The 10,000-nt window shown below is 47.5% G+C and overlaps 1 protein-coding gene across 2 annotated transcripts in view; it reads right to left on the minus strand.

Moving 5' to 3' along the window:
• ccdc88c (coiled-coil domain containing 88C) overlaps positions 1–10,000 on the minus strand; it is a 52,071-nt gene that overhangs the window by 21,873 nt on the left and 20,198 nt on the right. For both annotated transcript variants that reach the window (XR_014593421.1, XM_083924284.1), the window contains exons 5-8: positions 7,967–8,025; positions 6,037–6,120; positions 1,879–2,022; positions 490–722 (exon numbers count right to left, since the gene is read on the minus strand). Coding sequence is in view for 1 of the 2 variants with exons in the window: in XM_083924284.1 (XP_083780410.1) it covers positions 490–722; positions 1,879–2,022; positions 6,037–6,120; positions 7,967–8,025 (520 nt within the window). In the remaining variant the exon portion in view is untranslated. The remainder of the gene's footprint in view (positions 1–489; positions 723–1,878; positions 2,023–6,036; positions 6,121–7,966; positions 8,026–10,000) is intronic.

Here is a 10,000-nt window from a genome sequence, read left to right on the forward strand (position 1 = left end):
TAAAGGGAGAAAGTCGCTAACAGCCAGACGTGGCTAACAGTAATTAGCTCGGGGCAGCACGGTGAAGGCATTCAAAGGTCTTTTTTAACCACTAATGCTGCTGAAAATAACAGCAAACCTCTGCAGCAGCATGAGAAGAGTCCCTACACACACAACAAAGCAGCAATGGGCTCCTTCCACTGTAATGGACTTTACTATGAGAGGAGCTGGTACAGGGGCCAGTAGGTAAGTCTTTAAAACACTCTTTAATAAACTCTGGCTTCACTAACTACGCTGTTGCTGCTTTGTTGTGTGTGTAGGGACTCTTCTCATGCTGCTGCAGAGGTTTGCTGTTATTTTCAGCAGCATTAGTGGTTAAAAAAGACCTTTGAATGCCTTCACCTAGCTGCCCCGAGCTAATCACTGTTAGCCACATTCGGCTGTTAGCGACTGTCCGGGATTTCTCCGTTAATAGTTGTTACAGGAAAAAAAACGTTGTAAAGGACTCACAGTTCTTGTCTGTATCTGCGGAGCTTGGCTTTGGTATCAGCGAGCTCCACGGACAGATGCTGCTTCTCCTCTTTGGTCGGCCCAGACACCGTCCCAGCGGATCCACCGTTATTCAATCCCACGCCTCCAGAGCTCTGCCCACGCTCGGGGCTGCTCATGCCCAGGTTCCTGCACCTGTCCTGGGGCTGTTGACTGGACAGGTAGTCCCTCTCCTGGGTCAGGTCCAAAATCACCTGGAACACAGAAGCGTGTTTTTTACAAAGTGGACTTTAATCACAATAATGGAACAAAAGTCACCAAACTAACGGCATCAAATGCATCATGAGAAGCAGATGATGATGACTGGTCTTTCTTTCTTTTAGATTTAACATGTATTAAATATTTATAATTCATTCCTTCGTCATTATTAAAGAGAAACTAGGAGGTTCAGATCTTGTTGTTTTAGAGCAAAGTATTTGAATTTGACATATTGTTTTGTAAATGTGCCCTCTACGGTTTGAAACCTGGCTACCAGGCATTTTGCTGGGCGATAAATTGACCTTGAAATGATGCGAGAAGCGATAATTTTGCCGTTTTGAGACTATTTTCAACTGATACAATGATAAAGGCAAAGTGATGCAAGTCCAGCCTTTTAAAGATCAATAAACGTTTATTTCTAAAGAATATTTAACACTAGGGGCGCACTCATACTGTGCCTCCGTACCGTGCCCAAACACGTTTCACGGCTAAAGTCTGGTTCCTTTGACCAGTGTGAGTGCAACCGTACCACGTCTAGGAGCGGCACGCTTGCCGTCCACGGCCCGTTTGGGAGAGGTGGGCTTTAGTAAAGCAAGTTTGCACGTGTACGAGCACGAGCGCGCGCACGTGTACGAGCACGAGCGTGCGCATGTGTACGAGCACGAGGCCTACGGCGGTTCTGAGGTCATTTCCTGTGCGCCTGTTGGGACGTAGAAAAAAGAAGGAGGGACCATGCGCGGACATTTCAAACAATGGCGGTGAAAGGTTCACGTTGGTGTGATGCGGAGGTGGAGTGTTTACTGCAGATTTGGTCGATGAAAAGATTCAAAAACAGTCGACAAGACGCACAAAAACTCTGAGGTCTACGGAAAGATCTGGAAACAAAGCCACGCATCGCCACGACGTCATCAATGCGTGTGACGTGTTACGGCGTGATGACGTATAGGCAGCAAGAAGCATTCTCCGAGGCCCAGGTAGTGTGAGTACAAACGGGCCTGGAGGGGGGGACAAGGACCCTAAAGCACGGGGCACGGGACGGAGGAACAGTGGGAGGGCGCCATTTCCTTGTGCATGAACTTCAGCGTCCTGGGGTTCAGTTCCTCTTTAATCAGCCTGACGGTGGTGGTGGTTGTTGTGTGTGAGTCTCAGTACCTCGCTGGCTTTGTCTCGCTGGTCTATCAGTTGCTGTAGCGAGGCAGCCATGTTGCGGGACAGAGGTTCCAGCTCTTCGTGCGCGAGCTCGGATCCCTCCTCCATCCAGGACAGGTCGAGGACATTCAGTTGGTTATGGGTGACCTGCAACGGTTGGAAACAGGAAATATAATGTCGAAAACACACAGAAGTCAGGCTTTTTACAGCAGGAGTCAGGCTTTTTACAGCAGGAGTCAGGCTTTTTACAGCAGGAGTCAGGCTTTTTACGGCAGGAGTCAGGCTTTTTACGGCAGGAGTCAGGCTTTTTACGGCAGGAGTCAGGCTTTTTACGGCAGGAGTCAGGCTTTTTACAGCGGGAGTCAGGCTTTTTACAGCAGGAGTCAGGCTTTTTACAGCAGGAGTCAGGCTTTTTACAGCAGGAGTCAGGCTTTTACAGCAGGAGTCAGGCTTTTTACAGCAGAAGTCAGGCTTTTTACAGCAGGAGTCAGGCTTTTACAGCAAGAGTCAGGCTTTTTACAGCAGAAGTCAGGCTTTTTACAGCAGGAGTCAGGCTTTTACAGCAGGAGTCAGGCTTTTTACAGCAGGAGTCAGGCTTTTTACAGCAGGATCAGGCTTTTTACAGCAGGAGTCAGGCTTTTTACAGCAGGAGTCAGGCTTTTTACAGCAGGAGTCAGGCTTCTTACAGCAGAAGTCAGGCTTCTTACAGCAGAAGTCAGGCTTTTTACAGCAGGAGTCAGGCTTTTTACAGCAGAAGTCAGGCTTTTTACAGCAAGAGTCAGGCTTTTTACAGCAGGAGTCAGGCTTTTTACAGCAGAAGTCAGGCTTTTTACAGCAGGAGTCAGGCTTTTTACAGCAGGAATCAGGCTTTTTACAGCAGGAGTCAGGCTTTTTACAGCAGGAGTCAGGCTTTTTACAGCAGGAGTCAGGCTTTTTACAGCAGGAGTCAGGCTTTTTACAGCAGGAGTCAGGCTTTTTACATCAGGAGTCAGGCTTTTTACAGCAGGAGTCAGGCTTCTTACAGCAGAAGTCAGGCTTTTTACAGCAGGAGTCAGGCTTTTTACAGCAGGAGTCAGGCTTTTTACAGCAGGAGTCAGGCTTCTTACAGCAGAAGTCAGGCTTTTTACAGCAGGAGTCAGGCTTTTTACAGCAGGAGTCCGGCTTTTTACAGCAGGAGTCAGGCTTTTTACAGCAGGAGTCAGGCTTTTTACAGCAGGAGTCAGGCTTTTTACAGCAGGAGTCAGGCTTTTTACAGCAGGAGTCAGGCTTTTTACAGCAGAAGTCAGGCTTTTTACAGCAGAAGTCAGGCTTTTTACAGCAGGAGTCAGGCTTTTTACAGCAGGAGTCAGGCTTTTTACAGCAGGAGTCAGGCTTTTTACAGCAGGAGTCAGGCTTTTTACAGCAGAAGTCAGGCTTTTTACAGCAGGAGTCAGGCTTTTTACAGCAGAAGTCAGGCTTTTACAGCAGGAGTCAGGCTTTTTACAGCAGGAATCAGGCTTTTTACAGCAGGAGTCAGGCTTTTTACAGCAGAAGTCAGGCTTTTTACAGCAGTAGTCGGGCTTTTTACAGCAGGAGTCGGGCTTTTTACAGCAGGAGTCAGGCTTTTTACAGCAGGAGTCAGGCTTTTTACAGCAAGAGTCAGGCTTTTTACAGCAGGAGTCAGGCTTTTTACAGCAGAAGTCAGGCTTTTTACAGCAGGAGTCAGGCTTTTTACAGCAGGAATCAGGCTTTTTACAGCAGGAGTCAGGCTTTTTACAGCAGGAGTCAGGCTTTTTACAGCAGGAGTCAGGCTTTTTACAGCAGGAGTCAGGCTTTTTACAGCAGGAGTCAGGCTTTTTACATCAGGAGTCAGGCTTTTTACAGCAGGAGTCAGGCTTCTTACAGCAGAAGTCAGGCTTTTTACAGCAGGAGTCAGGCTTTTTACAGCAGGAGTCAGGCTTTTTACAGCAGGAGTCAGGCTTCTTACAGCAGAAGTCAGGCTTTTTACAGCAGGAGTCAGGCTTTTTACAGCAGGAGTCCGGCTTTTTACAGCAGGAGTCAGGCTTTTTACAGCAGGAGTCAGGCTTTTTACAGCAGGAGTCAGGCTTTTTACAGCAGGAGTCAGGCTTTTTACAGCAGGAGTCAGGCTTTTTACAGCAGAAGTCAGGCTTTTTACAGCAGAAGTCAGGCTTTTTACAGCAGGAGTCAGGCTTTTTACAGCAGGAGTCAGGCTTTTTACAGCAGGAGTCAGGCTTTTTACAGCAGGAGTCAGGCTTTTTACAGCAGAAGTCAGGCTTTTTACAGCAGGAGTCAGGCTTTTTACAGCAGAAGTCAGGCTTTTACAGCAGGAGTCAGGCTTTTTACAGCAGGAATCAGGCTTTTTACAGCAGGAGTCAGGCTTTTTACAGCAGAAGTCAGGCTTTTTACAGCAGTAGTCGGGCTTTTTACAGCAGGAGTCGGGCTTTTTACAGCAGGAGTCAGGCTTTTTACAGCAGGAGTCAGGCTTTCTACAGCAGGAGTCAGGCTTTCTACAGCAGGAGTCAGGCTTTTTACAGCAGGAGTCAGGCTTTTTACAGCAGGAGTCAGGCTTTTTACAGCAGGAGTCAGGCTTTTACAGCGGTATAGTAGCTTTTATATGGATTCCTCCATTCATATCACATGCAGTGCTTAGTGTAACACACACACACGCGCACACACACATATATATAAATGGTAAGAATCTCATGGTCAAAGCTCAAAATGTACATTTTTCACACTCATTACTTGTAATTCGGCTCGACGTGTTTGGACACAATAAGAAACCTCGGGATCTCAACAGAAACTTAAAACAACCAAGTGCTGTGAGTTTGAACAATGCTTATACACAGAGCAATTAATGACACTCCTCAAAGTGTGTGTGTGTGTGTGTGTGTGTGGAGCTGGAGGGCTAACTAGCATGGTAACATCATAAGCATGACCTCATCAACAGCAGATAATAGCCTCTGTCTCAGAAGTGAAGCGCTATATTCAACATCACATTCAGGACGGAGTCATTAGATCGATCACTGCTGAAGAAGAAGAGGTTATTGTTCTTTAAGGTCAGATGATGCCGGACGTGTTTCACGCCGCCTGATAACGAGAACAATGCACAGGACTTTAGGACGGCAACTAACACTTATCTTTATCACCATTTAATCGTTTCATTATTTGCAAATTGTTGAACAATGGAACCGTTTGTGACAACGGAGAAACGCCACTCATGAAACTTTGGCTCCGTTCCCACTGCAGGTCTTAACGCACTATTTTGTTTTACTGCACAATTCCTATTTATTGCTCAAATATGATTTTTTGTTTGTCTGTTCACACTACGTCTTTAAATGTGGCCCGTCTACGGATCGCTTAGTGACCTGTATGCTCAACACTTGAGACATCACGACACAACAGTGTTTACAGAAGTGAACATGGCAACGGAAACCGGTATTGTAGGACTTAATAATTATGGCGTTGCAAACACGTCCTTCTATGGCCCTGTTCGGACATTTCTCTCGAAAACATCCGTTACAATAAGACCCTTCAAGTCAGGGGTGGGCAATCCTGGTCCTGCAGAGCCACTGTCCTGCATGTTTTAGGTTCCTCCCTACCCTAACACACCTGAGTCTAACAATAATTAAACTGTGACGAGCATCAGCTGCCTGATAACGAGCAGATCATTAGACTCAGGTGTGTTAGAGCAGAGAGAAACTAAAACATGCAGGACAGTCGCTCTCCAGGACCGGGATTGCCCACCCCTGCTTCAAGTCCGGCTTGCACCGAAGTGTCCCCCCAATTACTAATGAGGTCTAAAACTTCCCTCTCCCTCCTCTGGCCGCCTGCTCCACTGCTGTCCTCCATGTTTGTTTTGATTCTGTTCCTGGCTCCCGCTTGTGACACACTATTTTTCTTTTCAAATCAACTTTATTAAATGAGACCCGGCTCATGCGTATCTGATTCAGTGGCACATTTAAAAGTGAACTAATTCTGGTTGGAAAATGTCAGATTCAATGGGACTTCACACTGTCAGAGGAATCAGATCTGGGTCACGTATGAGAGGAAACATCACTTTAACTCCAGTGTGAACGCAGCCTTTGAGATGTGGTTGAAAAGGCTGTTTATCATTTATCACTGGTGTGTTTCTGTGATAGACCAGCGTCGTGCTGCACTGACCTCCTGGATGTGAGAGACGATGGCAGCTTGGGTCTCAATGTCCAGCAGCTTGATCTTCTCTATCATCTCCTCCTTACGCTCACACTGACACACACACACAGACACAGACACAGACACACACACACACACACACACACACACACACACACACACACACACACACACACACACACACACACACACACACACACACACACACACACACACACACACACACACACACACACACACACACACACACACACACACACACACACACACACACACACACACACACACACACACACACACACACACACACACACACACAAAGCAGGAAATTAATATAGCAAACACGTAATTCTCATCTCATCTCATCTTCAGCCTCTTATCCGGGGTCAGGTCTCGGGGGCAGCAGCTTTAGCAGGGGACCCCAAACTTCCCTTTCCCGGGCCACATTAACCAGCTCTAACTGGGGGATCCTGAGGCGTTCCCAGGCCAGTGTGGAGATCTAATCTCTCCACCTGGTCCTGGGTCTTCCCCGAGGCCTCCTCCCAGCTGGACGTGCCTGGAACACCTCCCTAGGGAGGCGCCCAGGGTTCATCCTTACCAGATGATCCTGAACCACCTCAACTGGCTCCTTTCAACGCAAAGGAGCAGCAGCTCTACTCCGAGTTCCTCACGGATGCTGAACTTATCCCCCTCTCTCTAAGGGAGACTCCAGCCCCCCTCCTGAGGAAACACATTTCACACGCTTGGACCTGGACCTGGTTCTTTGGGTCCTGACCCAGCTTTCATGACCACAGGTGAGGGTAGGAACCAGGACTGAGGGTAGATCCAGAGCTTTGCCTTCCTCAGCTCTCTTTTCATCACAACGGTGCGGTAGAGTGACTGCAGCTCCGCCCCCGCTGCTCCGATTCTCCGGCCAAACTCACGCTCCATCGTCCCCTCACTCGTGAACAAGATCCCGAGGGACTTGAACTCCTTCACTTGGAAGGACTTCAAGGACCTCGGGTACATAATTCTTATTATTAATAAAATTGCGGTTGCTAATGTTTTTCTATGTTGACGTCTCAGGGTTGTCAAGCAGAACAGGACTATGGGAAATGTAGTATTATGAACAACACGAAGTGTCATTTTTTTTACAGCATTAACAACATTTGAACGTGGCTTTATTCACCCCTCCCTCCCTCCCTCCCTCTGTATTTCCATTCATCGCTCCCTCGTGGCCTCGTCCTGGAACCAGTAGAACCAGTACAGGTGAGGGGGGAGACAAAAGGAGGGAAGACTGAAAGGAAGGGAGGGAAATCAGGGATGAGGGAATAATGAGGTAAAGGAAAATAAGAAAAAGGCGAGATGAAAAACCCTTTGGCGTGGGTTCAGAGCCCTGGGAGAGCTGAACTAACAAACACACGGGCAGAGAAACCACCTGCGCCCCGACCTCCCACGTGACCAGCCCCTCCTCTTTAATTACAGTAACCTAAATAACTCTTAACTCACATCATATCATATCTGGCTGAATCTTAAATGAACTCAGATTTCAAAATTTTAAGCTCCCAAACGTGATTAACTTGAGAAATATTTACGTACATGTGCTTCTACAAAAACATCTGTTATAGTGCCCTCGGGCAAGGCTCTCGACCGTCCCGATACCCAACACTTTCATTGCATAGTACTTTAATTCTGATGGTTACTGTAATTAAAGCATTGATGTAACTTCATGTGCATGTTGATCCTGCAGTCCCACCCTAACGCTTATCAAAGGGCTCAGCACACGGCTGTGCTCAGACACGCAACGCTGCACAGACACAAATACAGTTCCTGCGAAGAGACTGGGTGGTACAGGGAGCTGCTGTGTTTGGGCGTGTGTGTGTGTGTGTGTGTGTGTGTGTGTGTGTGTGTGTGCGTGTGTGTGTGTGTGTGTGTGTGTGTGTGTGTGTGTGTGTGTTACCTGGACAGCACAGCCTAGTATCAGCAACAAAAGCCTCTTCATCTCCTCCATGCTCTTAGCTGGAGGAAAGACAGAGAACATAATTAATATCAGAACACAAGCAAAACTTTTTACAGAAGAGAAAGAGAAGAAGCTACTTCAGGATCAAAGCCTTCAGCTGCATAAAAGTGGAATAAAAGTGAAATAAAAGTGGAATAAAAGCCACACAGCAAGTCTTTGAATATGACGAAGACATGAGCAAACCTGCAGTGTTTAAGCCGGGAGAGCTTTACCGCATTTCTACCATTAAAACCCGTAAGCAGATACCCCATTTTGTAGCATTTGTAGCGTTTTTCACCTATTTTCTGTCTCTTGGCCGATGAAACGCGTCAGAACAAACGCGTGGGAGTGTCGCACACGGTCCAGAGCTTTGAAATCACGGCGGAAGACGACTATCAACCAGTTCCGGCGCAGTGTCGAGCGGCAGCCAGCAACAGTTGCTCCCTCTTTCTTAGTTATTGTTTGATTTATTTTACGTTAGCTTATTGTTACTTTGATCCTTTCCCATCTTTGTATTGAAACTGTTGCACTATAATTTCCCTCGGGATGAATAAAGCTTCTTGAATCTTGAATCTATAGCGGAGCGAGCTCAGACGTTAGTGAAGGAAATAGCAGCGAGCATTTTATTGCTGATCTGGAGGAAAATGTTTTTAGACGACGAAGATGAGGAAGATGATTTGCACGATTTGAAACCGGACAGATCTGGAGGTATTAACAATAATTACACTGACTGATTCTGATGATGACATAAGAAACCATCACTGTTCATGTCTTATATTACTTTAGGCGTCTTTGAGTACCCTGAAAAGTGCAATACAGATCAACTCATGACTCGTCTTCAGCCTCTTATCCGGGGTCAGGTCTCAGGGGCAGCAGCTTTAGCAGGGGACCCCAAACTTCCCTTTCCCGGGCCACATTAACCAGCTCTAACTGGGGGATCCTGAGGCGTTCCCAGGCCAGTGTGGAGATCTAATCTCTCCACCTGGTCCTGGGTCTTCCCCGAGGCCTCCTCCCAGCTGGACGTGCCTGGAACACCTCCCTAGGGAGGCGCCCAGGGTTCATCCTTACCAGATGATCCTGAACCACCTCAACTGGCTCCTTTCAACACAAAGGAGCAGCGGCTCTACTCCGAGTTCCTCACGGATGCTGAACTTCTCCCCCTCTCTCTAAGGGCGCGCTCACACTATCCTCCCGGACCGAGACCCGGACTTTAGGGTACTTGTCCCCCCTCCCTCTCCCCCCGCGCCCCAGCCCCGTTTGTACTCACACTACCAGGGCCTCGGCCAATACTTCTTGCTGTCCATACGCCTTCAAGCCGTAACACGTCACACGCATTGATCGCGTGTGTGGCTTTGTTTACAAATCTTTCCATAGACCTCGGAGTTTTTGTGCGTCTTGTCGACTGTTTTTGAATATTTTCATCGACCAAATCTGCAGTAAACACTCCACCTCCGCATCACACCAACATGAACCTTTCACCGCAATTGTTGTTGTTGTTAAATGTCCGCGCATGGTCCCTCCTTCTATTTACATGTCCGAACAGGCGGACATAACGCTACTGCCGTAGGGCTCGTGCGCGTGCGCGTGCGCACGCTCGTGCTCGTACATGTGCAAACGGCTCCGCTAAAGCCCACCTCTTTCAAGCGGGCCGTGGACGGCCCAGCTGGCCCCAGTTGAGCGCGGAGCGGGTGCGCTCACACTACTTAAAGGTACTAGACTTTAGCTGAAAAACCGGTTTTGGCCGCGGCCAAAAGGATAGTGTGAGCACGCTCTAAGGGAGACTCCAGGGCCCCTCGTTCTTTCGGTCATGACTAGATGAAATGTATTATTATTAATATAATTATTATTATGATTATTACAGTAGGCTAATGAGAACTACGTCTATTACTTGCAGTGGTGTCTCATGTTTACATCTTGATATTGGGCCTGTATTAGTTTTATGCATCATAATTTTATTCAGGCATCATCACATACAACTGTAAACAGTAACTTACA

This window comes from Echiichthys vipera, assembly GCF_963691815.1.
Source record: "Echiichthys vipera genome assembly, chromosome: 12".
Taxonomy (NCBI): Eukaryota; Metazoa; Chordata; class Actinopteri; order Perciformes; family Trachinidae; genus Echiichthys; species Echiichthys vipera.